This window comes from Geotrypetes seraphini, chromosome 5 (genome assembly GCF_902459505.1).
Source record: "Geotrypetes seraphini chromosome 5, aGeoSer1.1, whole genome shotgun sequence".
In the NCBI taxonomy this organism is placed as follows: Eukaryota; Metazoa; Chordata; class Amphibia; order Gymnophiona; family Dermophiidae; genus Geotrypetes; species Geotrypetes seraphini.
Genome location: NC_047088.1, coordinates 235,944,319 through 235,966,852, shown reverse-complemented (window position 1 = coordinate 235,966,852; position 22,534 = coordinate 235,944,319). Strand labels below are relative to the sequence as shown.

The following is a 22,534-nucleotide window of genomic DNA, read 5'->3' as shown; positions in this document are numbered from 1 at the left end:
AGCCGGAAGTTAGGCCTGTGCTGGATATATTCAGTGCGGTACCCACATAGCTGACCTGGCTTCTAGGACTGCATAAATAGCTAGGGTTACCAGATTTACCAAATGGAAAATCTGGACCCATGGCTCCGCCCCCCAGACCTGCTCCATTCTGGCTGGCCATGGCTCATTTCGCCCCCAGGCCCACCCCCATCCCTGCCCCCATATCCTGTCCCCTCTCAACCTACATGAGCAACGTCGGATGGCATTCGCACATGCGCTGGTGTGACGCAATGATGTCACACGCATGTGCATGATGTCACTGTTTTGCATGCACGAATGCAACACATGTTGCATGTGCGAATGCCCTCCCGAAGTCACTCGTTGCCAGAAGCTTTTCAAAACCCGGACAACGTGCTGTATTTTGAAAAGCCGTCTGGGGAATCCAAACGTCTGGTAACCCTATAAATAGCAATCCTTACTTTGGTTAGCTATGCAGGTGCTAGCACTGAATATTGGCTGGCAGCAGCTTGTGCCCTCCCTCCTACCTGAAGAACAGTGGCCCTCCTTCTGCCCTCTCCCCCAAAGAACAAAGCACCACCTTCTTCCCAACCTACCCTAATGAACAAGGCCCCCTTGTAGGCCCCTGCTTCCCACTGTTAACTGGCTCTCCAAGGCCTACTGTTCCTGGTGGTCAAGTGGCCTTCAGGTAGGAGCAACGGCCAGTTCACTCCTGCCAGGCCAATTCCAGCATTAAAAAGGCTGCTGTGAACTCTAGTGGCACTAGATATCCCAGAAACCATTTTGATGCTGAAGTTGGCCTGGGAATCACTTCTGCCCTGAATCAGGGGCTATGCCATGAGCGGGCCTGTGTAGGCCTTGCCTATTCAGTGTGGTTTCAGGCCTGGCCACCCAGTAGCTACAGGTCACCGGCAGCAGTTTGTACATGTTGCCAGTGGTTGACCCAGAAGCCTTCCTTCTGACGCGTTTGCATTTTGCATCAGAGGGAAAGCTTCTCGGTCAGCCATCGGCAAACTGAAGAACGGGCTGGGGAGGTGGGAAGAGAGAGAGAATCTGCTGCATTTACTGAGGGAGTGGGAAGGGAGGGAGAGAGAGAATCTGTTGCACAGGCTGAGGGGAAGGGAGGGAAAGAGAGAGAGAGAGAAAGAGATGTCTGCCCACTTTGGGCTCAGGTCTGCCAAAAATTGGCTGTCTGGCTTTGCCACTGTCCTGAAGACCACTTGACCTCCATGGACTGAAATGATAGGTTTGAGCCTTTGCCCATCATGGAAAGAAGAGAGAGATGAAGAGGGGCTGCATATCGAATATCATTATGAGGGTTTTGCCTTGAATATTGGCTGGGACCTGCATAAATCCCAGTGGCAACAGGCAGGCTGGTCAGTTCTGTATATTCATTGCTGATGGTTGGACATGGCCTGACATTGACTATTAGGACCTAATTCTGCCCACAGTAGTCAGTGTTTAAAAATGCTCAGTGCAGCTGGCTAAATATTGGCCTCATAAAAATCAGAGGAGACAGAAAATTAATAAGGAAAAAAAGAAGAAGAAAACAAGTGAAAATATGAAGAATACATTAAAGAAACATAGAAATAGAAACATAGAAATAGACGGCAGATAAGGGCCACGGCCCATCAAGTCTGCCCACTCCAATGACCCTCCCTATCTATCTTTGCAGATAGATCCCACATGTTTGTCCCATTTGGCCTTAAAATCTGGCACGCTTCTGGCCTCAATAACCTGAAGTGGAAGACTATTCCAGCGATCAACCACCCTTTCGGTGAAGAAGAACTTCCTAGTGTCACCGTGCAGTTTCCCGCCCCTGATTTTCCACTGATGTCCCCTTGTTGCCGCGGGACCCTTGAAAAAGAATATATCCTCTTCCACTTCGATGCGACCCGTGAGGTACTTGAAAGTCTCGATCATATCTCCCCTCTCTCTACGTTCCTCGAGTGTGTAGAGCTGCAACTTCCCTAACCGCTCCTCGTATGGGAGCTCCTTGAGTCCCGAGACCATCCTGGTGGCCATTCTCTGGACCGATTCCAGTCTCAGTACATCCTTGCGGTAATGTGGCTTCCAAAATTGCACACAGTACTCCAGGTGCGGTCTCACCATGGATCTATATAGTGGCATAATGACTTCAGGTTTACGGCTGACGAAACTCCTGCGTATGCAACCTATGATTTGCCTTGCTTTGGATGAAGCTTGTTCAACTTGGTTTGCAGACTTCATGTCATCCCTGACAATCACCCCTAAGTCTCTTTCTGCTTCAGTTTTTGTCAAGATCTCGCCATTTAGGGTGTAAATCTTGCATGGATTTCGGCTTCCCAGGTGCATGACTTTGCATTTTTTGGCATTGAAACTGAGTTGCCAGGACCTAGACCAGCGCTCCAGTAGAAGTAGATCATGCATCATATCATCTACCATCGAATTGTTGTCTGTTGTGCTCTTGTTCACTACATTGCTTAGCTTGGCATCATCGGCGAATAATGTTATTCTTCCTCGGAGCCCTTCTGTCAAGTCTCTTATGTAGATGTTGAACAAGATCGGGCCCAGGACGGAGCCCTGTGGCACTCCACTTATCACCTCCGACATTTCGGAGGGGGTGCCATTCACCACCACCCTCTGAAGCCTACCTCCAAGCCAGTTCCCAACCCAATTTGTCAATGTGTCGCCCAAACCTAAAGAACTCATCTTGCTTAGCAACCTGCGGTGTGGTACGCTATCAAATGCCTTGCTGAAATCTAGGTAGACAATGTCCAGGGACTCACCAGCATCCAGCTTCCTCGTCACCCAGTCAAAGAAGCTGATAAGGTTGGATTGGCAGGATCTCCCCTTAGTAAATCCATGTTGGCGGGGATCCCGTAGTTTCTCCTCTACCATGATTCTATCCAATTGGTGTTTGATTAGGGTTTCCATTAGTTTGCTCACTATCGATGTGAGACTCACTGGTCTGTAATTTGCCATCTCCATCTTGGAGCCTTTCTTGTGGAGTGGGATGACGTTAGCTGTCTTCCAGTCCATCGGGATGTTACCTGTACTAAGGGAGAGATTGAAGAGCGCGGACAGCGGTTCCGCTAGGACATCACCCAACTCCCTGAGCACCCTAGGGTGTAGGTTGTCAGGCCCCATTGCCTTGTTGACCTTGATTTTTGACAGCTCGCAATAGACGCTGCTGGGTGTAAACTTGAAATTACTAAACGGGTCAACTGATTTAACCCTTGTTTGTGGCTGAGGGCCGATTCCCGGCGCCTCGTGGGTGAAGACTGAGCAGAAGTATTCATTTAACAGTTGGGCTTTTTCCGAGTCCGTTTCTACATAGTCTCCGTCTGGTTTTCTGAGACGTACTATCCCTCCCGAGTTCTTATTTCTGTCACTGATATACCTAAAAAAAGATTTATCTCCTTTCTGGATGTTCTTTGCTAGGGACTCCTCCATGCGGAATTTGGCCTCCCTAACTGCTGCTTTGACGGCCCTTGACTTGGCCAGATATTTTACTCTAGAGTCCTGTGTCCCTGATTGTTTGTAAGAGATGAATGCTTTTTTCTTCTCTTTGATGATGTCCGAGATCTCCGTAGAGAACCACTGTGGCTTGTTGTTCCTGTTCCGTTTGCTTACTGATTTAACATAGCGGGTTGTTGCTTCCTGTATGGTGGCTTTCAGAGTTGACCACATTTCTTCCACGCTGTCAGTGTCTGTTTGGCTTTGTAGCGCCTGGTGAACGAAGTCTCCCATGTCTTGGAAGTTTGTGTCTTTGAATTTGAGAACCTTGGTCATTGAGGTAGATTTTGTGAAACCTTTCCTGAGATTGAACCATATCATATTGTGGTCACTGGAGGCCAAAGTTTCACCCACCGAGACCTCTGTGATACTTTCCCCATTGGTAAGTACTAGGTCCAGTATTGCCTGATCCCTTGTTGGTTCAGATACCAGTTGCCTGAGTCTTGCTCCATTCAAAGAGTTTAATAGCTTCCTGCTGTTGCCGGAAGCAGAGGAAAGTGTGACCCAATCCACATCAGGCATGTTGAAGTCACCTACCAATACTGTGTCACCCCGCAAGGTGATATTCTCTATATCTCCAATTAATTCCTTATCTAGGTCATCTTGATGTCTTGGGGGTCTGTATACTACGCCAAGATACAGGCATTTGTCCTTCCCTCTGGCCAAATTTACCCAAAGGGATTCCCCAGTGTACTGTACATCCGTGATTCTGGTGACCTTAATGTCATCTTTAGTATATAATGCTACACCACCTCCCATTTTACCCTCCCTGTCCCTGCGAAGCAAGTTGTAACCTGGTATGACCATGTCCTACCCGTGGGAGTCTGTGAGCCAGGTCTCAGATATCGCCACTACATCCAGGTCAGCATCCCTCATTTCTGTTTCCAAGTCTAGGATCTTATTTCCCAGACTGTGGGCGTTGACGTACATAGCCCTCCACGTTGTGAAACCTAGGGCACGTAGCCATTTATTGAATGTTTGAGTTCTTATGATGGGACTGCACTGGACTGGATTTTGTGTTTTCCTGTATAGAGATTGGGGACTGGGGGTGGGGGGGGGTGGGGGGGGCAGCTCTGGTATATGGTGAAGTTGGGATGTGTTGGGATGCTTTGTTGTACACATTGCATTCTTGTGTGTTTGTATTTTTCTTTTGTCATAAAAAGCAATAAAATATATTTGACAAAAGAACACGTGAAAGAAACTGAAGTGCTAGCAGGGTAAATTGTCCAATCCAGGTGGTGGTGGTCTAAGGGTCTAAGTGATTTGAGGCCCCTTTGAAACTTAATTTTAAGTCAGGCAGTTTTCAGTTTCATGTTGCCCAGAATATGAAACTGAAATGAAAGTTGTATCATGAATCCTTTTAATATTCTATGAGGGAATTAGCTAAATAATAAGTTGTTCAAATGCAAGCAGAGCCACTTCCCTGCAAAAACAATCACTTGACTGGGATGCTGTAAAGTGTTAGGCCTCAGGCAGTCATCCAGTTGACTACTGGGGCAATTGAACCCCGTTATTTTTTTGTTTTTGTGGGGAGGTGTTATTATGTCGGCGCCCATAAAATCAACCCAACGAAAGAACAAGGTATTTAAAATGTTTGGTCTCAGTGCATACCATAAGAGTAATGAACTTCACTCCTGAGCCAGTGTGTGGAATATGATATCAGCTTTGAGAATGTGAAGGTACTTTACTGCTGGGATCTTGCTGTTTTTTTCACAGTATAGAAAGAAATGCATTTCTTATTTATTTAGGCCCTCTTTTACTAAGGTGCACTAACCAATTAGCGCGTGCTAAACGCTAACGCATGCATGTTAGTCTATGGACGCGTTAGCATTTAGCGCATGCTAATCAGTTAGCTCACCTTAGTAAAAAAAAGGGGGTTAATTTTTTAGCCCATCCTCCCAATGAGGATCAGAATGGGTTACAAATCAGGTACTCAAGCGTTTTCCCTACCTGCCCAGGTGGGCTTACAATCTATCTAATGTACCTAGGGCAGTGGAGGATTAAGTGATTTGCCCAGGGTCACAAGGAGCAGAGTGGGATTTAAACCCACAACCTCAGGGTGCTCAGGCTGCAGCTCCAACCACTACGCCAGACTCTCCTGTGTTTCTGCTACTCTGGTGCTGCACTACATACAGGCTCTTCCTTGGAGTTTCCAGTTCAGTTTTGTCTGCATAGTTCTGTTTCTAATTTGTGGTCACTTATTTGGTGAAAGAAAGCCTATGGCAGGCGCAGTAATAATAATAATAACTTTATTCTTATATACCGCAATACCACAAGCAGTTCGGAGCGGTTTACAGAGGAAGAGACTGTAACAACCCCCTTTAACCACAATTGGGAATCCGTTCCAAAACTTGCATGGATTTCACCATATGTTTGCATGTGCACATAATTCCTGTTGCCATGTCTACATGTATACCAATCTTACTACTATTCTGAAATATTTCTATAGCGCTACCAGATGCACGCCGTGCTGTGCACAGTCACAAACGAGACAGTCTCTGCTGAAGGAGCTTACAATCTAAACAGACATTAGGGGGAATGGTTAATCTGCTGGCTAGGGCAGTGGGGACTAAGGTTATGGATTGAAGGCTACACCACAACTTACTATTTAGCTAATTCCCTCACAGAATATGAAAAGGATTCATGATACAACTTTCATTTCAGTTTCTTATTCTGGGTAACTTGAAACTGAAAACCGCCTGCCTTAATATTAAGTTTCCAAAGGGCCTCAAATAACTTGGGGCTAGATTCTCTAAGGACACCGATCGCATCCCAACCACTTTGCGACCCGATTTTCCTCCACCCCAATTCACTAACCTCGTGGCCGATCATCCTCCGATCCGATCCGCGCAGGCAAATGAGGGGAAACATTACATTACTTTACATTACATTAGGGACTTCTATTCCGCCTATACCTTGCAGTTCAAGGCGGATTACAAAAGAGCTAACTGGACATTTCCAGTGAAGTTACAACAGTTTTGGGGTTTTTGGGGTTTTTTTGGTTACAAGGGAGGAGAGGTACCTGGATTAATTCTGGAAGAACTTGCAAATTGGATATTAAATTGACTGTATGTTACTGTGTGATATAACAAATAGATTACAGTTAGAGTACAAATAAGATTACGTTATATTTCAGGGATCTGAATACTTGGCTGGTGTTTTGGGGAGGAAGAGATTATTTAAGTGGAGGTTTTGAGGGAGAATTTATCTAGGAGGGGGGGAAGGGTTGGGTTAAGATATCTGGATACATTTTTTGAAAAGTAGGGTTTTGATTTATTTTCGAAAAGTTTTGAAGTCACCCGTTGCCGTCAACAAGTTGGAGATGGAGTGGTTAAGTTTTGCTGCTTGCGTCACCAGAAGGTTATCAAACATCTTTTTGCGCTGAGTGCCCTTGAGTGGAGGGAAGGCAAAAAAAAGGAAACGGCATGTAAAGTAGGCAGGCAGCGAGTCACTAGCAAAAAAGTAGAACACCGACTGGGCTGGCCGATCAAGAAACAAGCAACTGCTGGGGACCAATCGCTCACATCCTTTCTGACTGCATCTCCTGCTCTCTGCCCCGTCTCGCCACCCTGCTGCTGCCCTGATCGCTGCCCTGCTTCTCCTTGCCTTCCCCATAGTACGAGCCCATGGTTTTAACCCATGGGTTATAACCACGGGCTCGCAAAGTTTTAATAAAGTTAAAAAAAAAAAAAGGTCGCTGCTCTGTAAGCATGCGCAGACCATCTACAGATGGCCTGCGCATGCGTCAAGATCGCTATTCAGCGATCCGTGCAGTCGGTTGGAGGCGTGATTCCGATCGTCCCCATTTGCATGAGGACGCGTCGTGAATCAGCCCCCCCCCCCCCCGGCCACGGATCGGACCCAGATCGGATTAGTAGGGGAGTTTAGCGAATCTGGCCCTTAGACCACCACCACCTGGATTGGATAAAGGGGCGTGGCGGACAAACTCAGGTAGTTTATTCCAGGCATACGGGGCAGCTAGATGAAAGGAACGAAGTCTGGAATTGGCAGTGGAGGAGAAGGGTAAAGCTAAGAGCAGCTTATCTGAGGAACGCAGTTCTCTGGGAGGTATAGAAGGAGAAAGAAGCAAGGAGAGATATTGAGGAGCAGCAGAATGAATATACTTGTAGATTAGTAATAGGAAGGTGGATAGGAAGCTAGTGAAGTGATTTAAGGAGAGGGCTAACATGAGCGTAGCGAGGATGGTAGAAGATCTGATGATTTGCACACGCTAGTACCCTGTTAAACATAGGCACAATTTCTAGGGAATTCTGTATATGGCACCCAGTGCCATGTGCTGTGGTAAAGCATTATAACAGAAGCAAGACGTCAAAAGGGCCCAAAACCAGTTTTACTTTACGCTTGGGCTTAAAATTGGGTATGGATTCCGGCATTACGCACTAGTTTATAACGGGTCCCCATCTTGGAATGCCCTTTGTAGAACACAGTTTGGCATCAGTGGTGCAGTAAGGGGAGTGGGGGGGGTCTGTTCCGGGCGCAATCTTGTTAACAGCGCCAGCACCAATCCTTTTCTCCATCCCCCCCCGCCACATGCATGCGTCCCTTCCCTTCCCTCATCCCTCTTTAATTGTCCCTCTGCGAGCAGCATTATGAACTTGCTGCCCACGTCGGCGAAGCCTTTCTCCGACATCACTTCTGTGCCTCGCACCTAGGAAGTGGCGTCAGAGGGGGTAGCCGACACAAAATGGGCAGCAAGTTCGTGAGGCTGCTCGCACCTGGAAAATTAAAAAGCGAAGGGGGAAGGGAAGGGGGAGCACACGCATGGCAGAGGGGGGTTGGCAAGGAGCAGGGGGCAGAGAAGAGGGCGAGGGAGGGGCGCTGCTGCCCCGGGCACCATTCACCCTCGCCACGCCATTGTTTGGCAACGATTTTTTTAATTTTTGAGCACCATTTACTGAATCTAGCCTTATAAGCGTAATCTGCCATTTTGAAATATTTACATGTGGATGCCACTGCTGTCAAAATTTTTCCTCCCACATTGTTGGGGAGGGGGTGGGGTTTAGATACATTAGCTAGATTGTGAGGCTACGAGGACAGACAGGGAAAAATGCTTGAGTACCTGAATAAGTTAATGTAAACCGTTTTGAGCTCCCCTGAGAGAACGGTATAGAAAATTGGATGAATAAATATTTTAGATTGATTTTCACGTTCATCTCTGCTTTTAACAGCCTCCTTGTGTAGATGTTCCTGTCCTCACATATTTGTTCTTTCTAAAATGGGACCCCCACACCTGGTAAACGTGTTGCTGAAGGAAAATGAGCACTAAACGCTTCCTAATAACGAAACCTTCATGCCCCACTTTGTCCAGTACAAGTAGTTCCTCCAGCGTTTGCTGGTTAGGTTGACATTTCACTTCACGGGCACATTCATGTTCCCAATACTTCACATACCTGAAATAACATGATATATTGGAATATATCTGTTTTCTGTCACAGAGGAGGCACAGTTCTCGAGGTTTAAACTGAAGACCAAAACTTTAAGGTTTTTGTTGACATCCTATTAAAAAAAACATATGGCATTACGATAAAGACAGAGCAAATTTATACCTCACCAACAAATATCAACAGCTATTTTTTATAGTTGTTTTTTTTCCCCCGACATACATTTACAAAGTTTTCCCAAATCTTAAATAGTGGGCCATTTTTTTTGCTTCATTTTCACTTTCACTTTCACTATCACTATTTCTTTGTACTATATTTTGATATGAGATTCCACTTTGGCTTCTAAAGCAGTGGTTCCCAACCCTGTCCTGGAGGAACACCAGGCCAATTGGGTTTTCAGGCTAGCCCTAATGAATATGCATGAAGCAAAATTTGCATGCCTATCACTTCCATCATATGCAAATCTCTCTCATGCATATTCATTAGGGCTAGCCTGAAAACCCGATTGGCCTGGTGTACTGTTCTAAAGCACAGATATTAATACAAGAGTATTATAAATTGCATCTTGTAAGGAAACGGAGGCCCTATTTAGATGCAAATTTATTTAGATCAGAGGTGTAGGCACTCCCTCTCTGTTCTTTAGATTAGTGGCTCTCAACCCATTCCACAGGACACACCAAGCCAGTTAGGTTTTCAGGATACCCACAGTGAATATGCATGAGATAAATCTGCATAGAGAGGAAAAGGTGTTTGCAAATTTATCTGTGGGTATCCTGAAAACTTGACTGACTGGGTAGGTCCTGAGGACTGGATTGAGAACCCCTGCTTTAGATTATTCTAATAGAAACCTAGAAGGCCAAATGGCCCATCCAGTCTGCCCATCCACAGCAACCATTATCTCCTCCTCTCTTTAAGAGGTCCCACATGACTATCCCAAGCTGCCTTTAAAACAGACAGTCTCTGTCTCCACCACCTAAGTATTTTCTTAGATTACTCCTGAGCCTATCACCTTTTAACTTCATCCTATGCCCTCTCATTGCAGATTTTCCTTTCAAATGAAAGAGACTCGACTCATGCACATTTATATTATGTAGGTACAGGGGTACCTCGGTTTGCAAGTGCACCGGTTTGCGAGTTGTTTTGCAAGACGAGCAAAACATTCGCAAAATCGGCACCTCGGAAACTGAGTGTGCCTCGATTTACGAGCACCTCCCCGCGATCCGGCACCCTCCCCCCACGATCCGGCACCCTCCGCTTGCATCGCACCCCCTCCCCGCCGCGATCCGGCATCCCCCAGGCATTCACCAACCCACCCGATCACATTTCTTACTCCCGTTTGGCACCGGCACCGGCACCAAAGCACAGGACATGTCGGTGCCAGTGCCCGAAGATCTGCCTCCTTCGCGCTGGGCCTTGAGCATCTGCGCATGCTCAAAGCCTTCGGGTTCCCATTCTCTCTGAGATTCTTGGAGATCCGAGAATCTCAGAGAGAATGGGAACCCGAAGGCCCTCAGCATGCGCAGATGTGATCAGGTGGGTGGGTGGATGCCTGGGGGATGCCGGATCACGGTGGGGAGGGGGCGCGACGTGAACGGAGGGGCTCCGCCAGATCGTTGGGGGGGGGCGAAACGAGCGGGGGGAATGGTGGATCATGCGAGGGGGGCCTTCATGAGCGGGGGGAGTAATGCCGGTTCTTGGGGGGGGGGGGAGCAGCGCCGCTGGCCTTGGGGGGGGACATATCAAAGCGAGTTTCCATTATTTCCTGTGGGGAAACTCGCTTTGATATTCGAGTATTTTGGTTTACAAGCATGCTTCTGGAACGAATTATGCTCGTAAACCAAAGTACCACTGTACTTAAATGACTATCATATCTCCCCTCTCCCGCTTTTCCTCCAAAGTATACAGATTGAGATCTTTAAGGCTGTCCCCATACGCCTTATGACGAAGACCGCATACCATTTTAGTAGTCTTCCTCTGGACCGACTCCATCCTTTTTATATCTTTTTGAAGGTGCGGCCTCCAGAATTGTACTTCCCATGGTCAGGCCCCCTTTTGAGTTACGTGCCTAGGATTTGGGCACATATTATTATACAATGGCGTGTAGCAAGACGCGCATGGAAATTCAGATTGGTGCTGGGTGCCAATTAGCACCCAACTATTGGCACTAATTGGCTTATTAGCTAATTTTGTTGAGCGCACAATTTGGGGTCCCTATATGGAATCTGGATAGGGTTACCATGTGACTCCAGAAACAGGAGGACTGATTGAGATGCCCGGGTTTTACTTCCACTGAAAATATCTCAATCCAGTCTCCTTTTTTATGGAGCCATATGGTAATCCTAAATCTGGAGAAACGAGCAGAAGGAGAACATAAGAATAGCCTTACTGGGTCAGACCAAAGGTCCATCAAGCCCAGTAGCCGTTTCTCACGATGGCCAATTCAGCTCACTAGAATCTAGCCCAAACCCAAAGAGTAGCTACCGATCCAGGGCAAGCAATGGCTTCCCCCATGTCTTTCTCAATAACAGACTATGGACTTTTCCTCCAGGAACTTGTCCAAACCTTTCTTAAAACAAGCTATGCTATCCGCTCTTACTACAACCTCTGGCAATACGTTCCAGTGCTTAACTATTCTCTGAATGAAAAAATATTTCCTCCTATTGCTTTTAAAAGTATTTTCAGGGAGAGAGCACGTGATGCTGTGAACGGGCAAGCAGCTTGCATTGCCTGCTCCGGAGCCTGGCCCCTCTGAAATCTTTATAGCAGGAGAATTAGCGATTACCCACGCCGATTTTTGACAGGAATCGGTGGGACAGTCTATGGACAAATTTTTGGCGAAATCTCCCAAAGCAATGTCGTCCAAATCGGCAAAGAAAGATAAAGAAAAAGACAAAAACAGGCCGGCAGAGGAGAAGATGGCGGAACCCTCGGGTGGCGCGCTCAAGCAATTTTCTACAGAGACGCTCGCGGATCTCAAACAGCTTATTGCCCAGGCCCTCACACCTTGTATGGAGCAACTGTCTGCTCAACTTACCAAGCTGGAGTCCCTCCTGGAAGATCACTCAGCTCGAGTTACGGCTCTGGAGGAGCGTGTATCCACAGTAGAGGATGGGGCACGAGGGGTGGACACGGAAATGGCTCTCATGAAATCGCAATTACGCCAACACCAGGATAAACTTGAGGACCTGGAAAACAGGTCCCGAAGGGGTAACTTGCGTTTTATGGGTTTCCCGGAGACTGTCTCTGACTCAGTGCTGCTATCTGTTGTGGAATCCTGGTTAGCCAGTGAACTGCCTATGCCTGCAGCGTTAGGCCCGGCTCGCTTCGAGCGCGTCCACAGAGTCGGGCCTCGCGCTGGAAATGATCAGCGGCCCAGGGTGGTGATAGGGAAACTGCATAATTACCGGCACAAAGTTGAGATTTTGCGAGAATTTCGCTTGAAACGGGAGACCTTACATTATGACTCTGCTCCAATACGGATTGGTCAAGATTACTCATCGGCCCTGACTGAACGGAGAAAAACTTTCTATCCTATCTGCAAGAAACTGGCGGATCTTAAATGCCGTTTTCTGTTCTTGTATCCTGCAATTTTGAAAATATACCTCGATGGTAAATGGCATGTATTTGACTCGGACACATTGGCTGGGGATTTTGTCAACCGCTTGGGCTCTACTACACCTCCTCCCACCTGAGCAATATTTCCTTTTGTATGTTATTCATGTTTGCTGTTTTCAGGGTTACTTGGAGTGCTGACTATTATTCCTGCACTGTACAATATGTTTTGGTTTAAAAGAGGGACAGGTTCCGATGGCACAAGAACCGTGCTCTATCCTCCAGTGTTCCTTCGGGTGCTGGAAGGACTTTGGGTTTTCGGGGATGGTAAGGGGGGATATAGGGATGCTGGGGGGAAGGGGGAAGGGTGGGAGGGGAGGGGGGGTGGGTAAGGGAATGGGGGCTTTGGACACAGATGCTTTTGTTTTAACTTCCAGAGGATGTTTATTTAGACTGTTTGCTTTTTCCTATGGGTTAACATGGTTCATTGTTTCCGGTTGTCTCCTGGGTGAAGGCTGGGCACCCGGGGGCCCACGGGAATTGTATTGGTGGCAGGTTTGCTTCTGTGGCCCTGGTGTGTGGTAAGACATTCCGGTTGCTATCTTGGAACGTGGGAGGTATTACGTCCCCTGTGAAACGTACCAAGATCCTGAGTAGATTACAGCACCACAGGGCGGATCTTGCTTGTTTGCAAGAGACCAGATTGTCTAGCACAGAACATGCCAAACTGTTGAAGGGATGGGTTGGCCAGATCTTTCACTCGTCCTCCTCCACTAAACATGCAGGGGTGGTGCTATTGGTTCGGAAGGGATTTCCGGGGAAGATTGAACAGCTTTTTGCAGATACTTTGGGTCGGATTCTTTACTGCAGAGTGACTATGTCTGAACAAGTGTTTAATGTATTAATGGTATATGGTCCGAACCAATACGACCACAAATTTTTTAAGACCCTGGTTCGAATAGGTAAAAGGGACCAAACCCATCCTTTGCTGGTCCTGGGAGACTTTAATCAGGTACTGGATAATGCTCAGGACAGGTCAGGCCCGGGATCGATACAGAGAACCGCCATGGGTAGAGGCATTCCTTACATATGTGAAGCGTTGGAGTTGCTCGACCCATGGAGGCTACTCCATCCTCAAGAGAGGGATTTCACCCATCAGTCCAGAGCTCATCGGACTTATTCTAGACTTGATTATATTTTGATTTCTCGGGGTTCCTTTTCATTGATTGATGCCTCAGAAATTGGCCCTCTTTCGGTTTCGGATCATTGCCCAGTGTGGATTGATGTCCTCTTGGGGGACTCTCCTTGGTTTGGGGGTTGGCGTTTCCCATCTTATTTAATAGATAACCCGGACTTTGTTAACTATATTACTGGAAAATGGGAAGACTATCTTTGTTTTAACGCGCAACATCGAGAGACGCCACTCTTATTCTGGGAGGCGGCTAAGTCGGTTCTCCGGGGGGATGTTATTGCCTATGTGGTTGCCCACAGGAAAAGAATAGCACAGGGTATAGTACGACTGGAGCGGGAATGTGTGACACTTAAGCGGCAACATTTACGTCGACCTACGCTTAGTTCTGGTGAGCAGTTAGCATCCGCACAAAATGCTCTCAATACGATGTTACATGACCGCGCAAAGAAATCATTGTACTACACCAAATTTAGTTATTATAAACATGGGAATAAGCCTGGTAGATTGCTGGCTGCCCTGACCAAACCTAAACGTTCTAATCGCTATATCCCCTGTTTGCATTTGCCAGATGGCACAAAGGTTACCAAAACGGGGGATATAGCTGATTGCTTTTATCGTCATTATAAACAATTCTACTCTTCTGTTGAGGGAGAGGGGGGGGCCTGAGGCGCAGGACTATTTGGAGGACGCAGGTATGCCGCGTCTGTCCTCTCCTATGCGTGCAGCACTGAATAGGCCCATACAGGGGAAAGAATTGCAATCAGCTGTTAAACAGCTGAGGAACCGCACGGCCCCAGGTCCGGACGGGTTTTCCCCGGAGTTCTACAAGGCTCTGTTTCCACACATCTGTGGCCCATTGGAGGCATACTACACACAGGCGTTGGCTGAGGGTGCATTTCCGGTGGGTTCCAATCACGCTTATGTTACATTAATTCCGAAACCCGGTAAGCCGGAGTTTGAAGTAGAATCTTATCGCCCAATATCCCTCATAAACGTGGATATAAAAATTCTAGACAAAGTGTTAGCTAATCGGTTGGCGACCTTCCTTCCTCAGCTAATTACTCCGGAACAGGTGGGTTTTGTGAAACACCGGCACTCGGTTTTGAATGTTAGACGGCTGTTGACGGCTATTCATAGATCCCAAGCTACACACACTGCCGGTATCCTGGTTAGCCTAGACGCCGCCAAGGCTTTCGACCAGGTCAACTGGCATTACCTGTTCGCGGTTCTCACCCATATGGGGATAACGGGTTGGTTCCAACAAATGATACGATTGTTATACTCGTCTCCAACGGCGAGCGTCTTGGTCAATGGCACTAAGACGGAGTCCTTTCCCATACTTCGAGGTACGCGTCAAGGGAGCCCTCTATCTCCCCTCTTGTTTTTGCTGTATTTAGATCCATTTTTACGTACTTTACTGAACGATGATGAATTGAGTGGCCTCCCGGAGGGGAACTCTCAGTTACGCGTCTTAGCCTTTGCGGATGATATTATGTTGACTTTATCTTCTCCTCAGTCGTCCTTGACCAGGGCCTTAGCCATCTTAGATGAGTTTAGTTTATATTCGGGGCTGATTCTAAATACCCAAAAATCAATAGTTTTGCCTTTGTCTGGGGAGGTCCCTGGCACCTGGATGGGAGACTTTCCCCTACGGTGGGCGACTGACCATTTGACCTACTTGGGGATTAAGATACCTATGGACCTCACTAGACTGTACACACTGAATGTCTTGCCCCTCCTGACTCTTACACAGCAAAAATTGCAACTTTGGAGGGAATTTCCGTTGTCTCTGATGGGCAGAATTGCTCTGTATAATATGGTTTTGGTGCCTCAGTGGCTTTATGTGCTTCAAATGCTTCCGATCTTGTTGTCTATTAAACATGATAAATTAGTGAACAAGAGCCTGACATCTTTCTTGTGGAATGGGAAGCGCGCAAGACTGGCATTACGTGTCTTGATGCTTCCCAAATCACAAGGGGGTTTGGGATTGCAGAACTTGCGCTTGATTTCGCAAGCGTGTCAAATGCGTCACTTAAATGACTGGTTCCGGGGCACTCGCTACTTTTCTGCGACTGCTACGGAGCTCACGCTTTGTGACCCATACCACTTCAGTTATTTGCTTCATACTCGTCACCTTCCGAGTGGGTATGGTGGGGGTATGTTTATTATTCCTCTTCGCCAGGTGTGGAGGAGGTTATGCAAGTCTTTGAATATACCAACTACTGCTACGGCTTACCTGCCTTTTCTAGACAATAAGGACTTTCCTCCGGGAACTTCTAGATACCCTCTTTCCATATGGAGAACTACTAATCTTCAATACATTTTTCAGGTGGTTACTTCGCAGGGTGTTGTGCCATCATTTCCAGTGATGCAAGCGGATTATCAATGGAAGCCTGGAGATTGGTTAGCGTATTCTCAGATGGTTTCCTATGTGCGGTCTCTTCAGAGGACAGGTCTTACCAACCATAGTAGAGAGGCTCTATCGGAAGCCTTATGTTTGTCAGCTCAAGACCAGATTCCATTGCGGTACCATATTCGATATCTTCGGGAGAGCCTGGGACCTATCTCTTATGATCATTATGCTGCTCTTTGGTCTCGAGATTTATCTTGTGCGATTACTGGACTACAAATACAAACTGGTCTCAAAAGAATATTGGTTCTCACAACATCTGTTGCTTTGATTGAGATGAACTATAAATTTTTTCTTCGACTTCACCGGTCTCCGGTTTATCTTCATAAAGTTAAACTATGCTCTACAGATACTTGTCTCAAATGCCACCAACCTCAGGCATCTTTAGGACATCAATACTGGACTTGCCCTCGAATTCAGGGCTTTTGGACTCAACTACAACGTCATATCACCAACATGTGGCATCATACTTACCTCCAGGGCCCCGAACTGCTCTTCACTTTAGACCATTTACCTAGATCATCTCCTAAAGGATTTCGGGGTTTTTTGGAGAGGGCCTTGTTGCTTGGAAAAAAAACTATTCTACATTGCTGGATTGTACCTGAATCACCAACCTTATCCCACTGGCGGATTCTTATGCTTCAGCAGGCATCTATGGAGCGCTTGTTTATACACACGCTGGACTCTCCTAGGGGACGCACTTACTGCTCCATTTGGGAGCCATTTTGGCTTACTTTATCACATAGAGCTCGAAGTAATTTGCTAAACCCATGATATATCTTTCTCTGGAAGATGGTTGTTTTGCTTTGTTTCGCATTTGTGTATTGGGGATTGGGGGTGGGAGGGTGGGAGGTGGGAGGTGGGGGGGGGAGGGGGAGTGTTGGTACGGTTACGTTGCTCATATTTTTGCTGTTCTTTATTGTAAAATCTTAATAAACATATTTAAACATAAAAGTATTTTCATCGAGTGTCCCCTAATCTTTGTAATTTTTGACGGAGTGAAAAATCGATCCACTTGTACCCGTTCAGTTATATCTCCCCTCAGCTGTCTCTTTTCCAAGCTGAGAACAAATGCATCTAATCGTCATCATTTCTTTAGTGCTGCTAGATGTACGCAGTGCTGTACATTAGAACATTCAAGACACGGTCCCTGCTCAGAAGAGCTTATAGTCTACTTAACAGATCTCTGGATCAGTTACATTGGCTGCCTATAAGGAAGTGGGATATTTTTAAGACATTGCTTTTTACTTTTACAATGTTAGAGTTTTGAGTTTCCCTGCTATTATGCGCCCTCATACAGATTTATACTCCAGGGGGGGGGGGGGGTTTATATTCCTCACAGAGAAACTTATTTATCATCTCAGATAAATTTGTTTGGGGGAAAAAAGAGATGGAGGAAGAAGTCCTTAAGGCAGGCTGCTGCTGTGGGGTAGAATAAACTACGAGAATATATCATTTCTCTTGTTTAGAAAGGCCTTGAAGAGCTATTTTTTTTTCCTTATGATTTTGCTTGATGATTCTTAAGGTTTTAAAATTGTATTTTATTTGAACTAAGTGTTGCCGTTTGTGTGCATTTGATGATGAAATACAGAAAGCAGGCAGGCTGGTCTCATGGAGGAGTGAGTGGCCTAGTGGTTAGGGCTACAGCCTCAGCAATCTGAGGTTGCAGGTTCAAGCCTAGCGCTGCTCCTTGTGACCCTGGGCAAGTCACTTAACACTCCATTAATCCCAGGTACGTTAGTCAGACTGTGAGCCCACCAGGACAGATAGGGAGATAGACTTGAGTACCTAAATGTAAACTTAGGGCTCCTTTTACAAAGGTGCGCATGCACCGGATTAGCACATGCTATAGTGCGCGCTAGCCAAAAATCTACCGCTTGCTCAAAAGGAGGCAGTAGCGGCTAGCGCACTCGCTATTCCGCGCGTTAATGCCCTAGCATTGCTTTGTAAAAGGAGCCCTTAGGCTATAAGTGGTCTATAAATAATAAAATAAATATAATCTCAAGATCAGTGCAAGAACTGTCTCCCACAGTTGAGCAAATAATTCTGCAGGCTTGGACAGTGGAGCAAAACCAGATTCTTCATCTGAGTGATGAGAGGTGCCTTTGATCAGTGGCACAGTCCTTTATCTTACATCTGAGCTCCTGGTTCATGATCCAAGGGGAAGGAGAATCCAGCAGGCTGGGAAACACATTCGTCAGAAACCCAGTGGCGTACCAAGGGTGGGGGGGATGGTCCGCCCCGGGTGCACACCCCAAGGGGGTGCACAGCTGGCCACCCTCCCTATTCTGCCGCTGCTGCCTTTTCCTTAACCAGCAGCAGTGGTAGTAAACAGGGGTGTCCGCGGGTGCTCACTGGCGTTGCTCAGCTTCTGGCCGGCTCCCCTGCTGAAAGCCACGGGCGTCTGCTTCTCACGCGATCCATGGCTGCGTCGGAAGCATTCTCTCTGATATCAGAGAGAAGGCTTCCAACACAGCCACGGATCAGTGAGGTGTAGATGCCCGCGGCTTTCAGCAGGGGAACCGGCCAGACATGCTGGGCAGGGAAGGGTAGAAATGCTGGGCAGGAAAGGGGAAGAGGATAGAAATGCTGCACAGGGAAGGGGGGGAGGGTAGAAATACTGCACAGGCAAGGGGGGAGAAATGCTGCAAAGGCAAGGGGAGGGAGAAATGCTGCTGCTGCACAGGGAAGGGGGGAGAAATGCTGCACAGGCAAGGGGGAGAGAAATGCTACTACTGCACAGGCAAGGAGGAGAAGAAATGCTGCATAGGCAAGGGGGAGGAGAAATGCTGCTGCTGCACAGGGAAGGGAGGAGAGAAATGCTGCTGCTGCAGCACCCAATTGGGGAGAGAGAGGGAAGGAAGACAAAGGAGAGGAACCAGAGATGCCAAGTCCATGGAAGGGAGGAAAAGGAAAAAAGGAAAGGAGATACCAGACCATGGAGGGGGAGGAAGAGATGCCATGGCATGAGGAAAGGGAAGGAAATAGAGATACCACACCATTGTGTGGAGTGGGAAGGAAGAAGGAAAGGAGAAGAGAAAGAGAGAGATGCCAAAGCATAGGGGAGGGAGTGGAGACAGAAAAATGGAGAGGGGGTGAAGCTGAAATGAATCATGTGCAAAGGAGAGAAGGGACCCAGATATACAGTTTATTGAAGGGATATAGAAAGAGGGAAGATGCCATATGGAAAAGAGAGAGAGGGTGGACAGTAGATGGAAGGGGCAGAGAGAGTGTGGGCAGTAGATGGAAGGGGTAGAGAGAGGGCAGAAGCTGGGTGGAAGGGGCAAAGAGAGGGCAGATGTTGCATGGAAGGGAGAGAGGACAAACGCTGTATAGAAAGAAGAGAGCAAAGAGAAGATGGTTAAAGCAGAAATGACAAAAGGTAGAAAGATTTTTTTGTTGCTTTACTTAGAATCAAGTTGTATTGTAACTGTATTGATAAAAGTTTATAAATAGGAAATGGAAATAAGGTAATTTTTTGGACTAAACCTCTTTCCTCAGGACAGGATACCATAACAGCAGTATACTGTACTGTTCTGAAAAAAGATTTGGCCTCTGAAAGCTAATTGAAAAATGGATTAGTCCAATAAAATGGTATCTTCTTATTTCTCATTATTTGTTTTATTTTTATTTGTTAATTTGTAAAGTGGTGATTGTTATGTATCAGTTTTTTCAAATTTACATCTACTGTCTTTATGTTTTGCACAGTATTAGAGGACATGTGTCTCTGTTTTTGTGGTGTTGCATTGTATGCAGAGTCTGGTTTCTTGGCGGTTCAGTTTAACTTTTGTTTACATATTTCTATTTTTAGCTTATGATTATTCCATATTGGGTGAGGGTGTATCTCTGTTCTGTGTATATGAAAAGGACATAGTTTTCAGTTGGCATTGACTACAGGATCAATTGACTGTGCGGGATCTGGCTTGTTTAGTTTTACAATGTATGTGTTGGTGTTCTAGTGCTCACTGCAGTGTTTAAGATGCTGCCTTTTCCTAGGTACACTCTTGTTGCGCGATATGTGGATTGTTACTAAAAATCATATTTTTGATGTAGATGGGGGGGGGGGTGTCAAAAAATGATGGGCCCCGGGTGTCACATATGCTAGGTACACCGCTGCAGAAACCATATCAATATTCTTAGGCATGTCCCTCTCCCAGCACACTTTGAAGGAAGACCAGCTGATCCTATTAATTGTAAATATATCGGACTGGTTTGGATTTATTCAATTTGATATACCATGTTGCCCAACAAAAGCTGTTTCAAAATGTAAATGGATTGGGACTTGTACACTGCCTTTGTGTAATTTTATAACCTTACTCAAAGCAGTCTGCATACAGGTACTTCAAGCATTTTCCCTACCAATCCTGGTGGGTTCACAATCTATCTAATGTACCTGGGGCAGTGGAAGATTAAGTGACTTGCCCACGGTCACAAGGAGCAGCATAGGATTTGAACCCGAAACCTCAGGGTGCTGAGGCTGTAGCTCCAACCAGTACACCACACTTTCCTTTACAATACAATCAAAGCTGCTTATCAGGCAACACTTCAGTTACTTTGTCACTGTTTCTTGGTTTCTAGATCCAGGCCTTAAGTGGAGTTGTTGAAGTTACCATATGTGCGACAGTGAGTTTTATAATAAAGTTACCAGAATTTGCTAATAGTTCTGCTCTGTGGTCTTATATAGTTATGCAAGTGTTGTGGTCATGTTTGGCTACAATGAGTGTAACAAATGCATTTGCCCCCCCAGGAAATGTTTATTGTTCATCAGAGAACGTAAGAACACACAGGCAGTAGATGATGGCAGAAAAAAAGACCCTCATGATCCATCCAGTCTGCCAATGAGCACATTTCCTCGGTGTCAGGTCAAAAGCGCTCCGGGACAAAGGCGCGCGCAGACAACTGAGCGCAACGTGGAGCCGCGCGCCAAAGAAAATGACTGTTTTAAAGGGCTCCGACGGGGGGTGTGGGGGAGGAACCCCCCACTTTACTTTATACAGATCGCGCCGCGTTGTGGGGGCATTGTGGGGGGTTTGGGGGGTTGTAACCCCCCACATTTTACTGAAAACTTCACTTTTTCCCTAAAAAACAGGGACACAGTTAAGTTTCCAGTATAATGAGGGGGGTTACAACCCCCCAAACCCCCCACAACGCCGCCGCGATCTGTATTAAGTAAAATGTGGGGGGGTTCCCCAACAAAACCCCCCGTCGGAGCCTCTAAAAACACTCTTTTTCTTTGGCGCACGCTTCCGTCTTGCGCTCAGTTGTCGGCGCGCGCCTTTGTCTTCGGCGGTTTTATCTATGAACCCATTTCCTCTGGTGTGGTTCGAATGTATTTATGGCAAGTAATGTATCAAATGTTTAATATTTGGATCTTTATTGCTTTCTACATCCATGGTATCATTTTATCAATTGTACCTTTCCTATGTATTCACCTACTATTATAATATAATACCATAATTTAAATTTTAATTCACAACTAATAAAACTCATAATAGAACAGTGCACAGTCAGTAGAGTACCTGCAATATCTTCATCTTTCTTTGAAATCCATCTTCGTTTTTACAGTTGTAATGCAGGTTGAGTGCTAAAAAATCTACCGATTCCTGGAAACATGCAAACAGACAATGTAAGTTTCTTTTGCTACCTTTTCAAACTTTTACTTTCTTAAAAGTAACAATCAAAGGATAACAGGGCTGGAAGCATATAAGGAGTTTTGGGCAGCAGACAGACTGGCGTGGCACAGAAATCTGACATAGCTCTTCTCGTCACTGACACGGATAAGGACGATAGATATGTGATTGAAAATATCTGACATGGTTTGAGGGAAAATACCATCAATTTGTGGCTCTTACCCTAGAAATAAAGGTCAACCATAAAGTTGTAGAAGATGCCTCTTTATTACACTTCATATATTTGTGACAAGCTTTTGAAGGCTATAACCCCATTCCTCAGGTTAGCATGTGCCTGATCCATTCTGAACGGCTCCGATGAAGGAAGTATAGAATTACAAGCTGGTTCGAAAGAAAGGAACCACCTATCACATACTGTCTGTTGATCTTTTTCTATGCATAGCAAGCAGGCCAGAAAAAAAACAGCAGCAAAACCAGGCAACACCAAATATGAAGTGTAGTAGATCCTGGATGAGACAAACAGGCAGAGTCTTAGGACTGAGGAAGCAAAGTTTGCTGAAGGACCCAGCATGGCCCATATTTCAGAAAAATGCCTGCTGGGAAACAGAACTAGAGGACAACCAAAACTGATGGTTTTGGTTCTGGCCAAAACTGATTCCGCAGTTGAAATCTGTGGCTCAGTTTCATCCAGAACTGAAGCCAAAAATGAAAATTCATGTCTGTTCCCCCCTCACCCCCACCCCATGGCAGAAGATTCCACCCCCATTCCATTCTATGAATCATTAGGCTCTCCTTAGGCCTACTTTAACAAGCCCTGGTGGTCTAATGGCCTCTATGAGGACAGAAAAGAACC

General features: G+C 46.3%; 1 protein-coding gene across 1 annotated transcript in view; it reads right to left on the bottom strand.

Annotated features, from left to right (window-relative positions):
• Positions 1–21,649, bottom strand: part of LCT (lactase) — an 82,227-nt gene extending 60,578 nt beyond the window's left edge. Inside the window, exons 1-2 of the mRNA XM_033947261.1 lie at positions 21,571–21,649; positions 8,907–9,012 (exon numbers count right to left, since the gene is read on the bottom strand). Of these exons, the coding sequence (XP_033803152.1) occupies positions 8,907–9,012; positions 21,571–21,585 (121 nt within the window). The 5' untranslated portion in view covers positions 21,586–21,649. The remainder of the gene's footprint in view (positions 1–8,906; positions 9,013–21,570) is intronic.
• Positions 21,650–22,534: the final 885 nt, after the last annotated feature.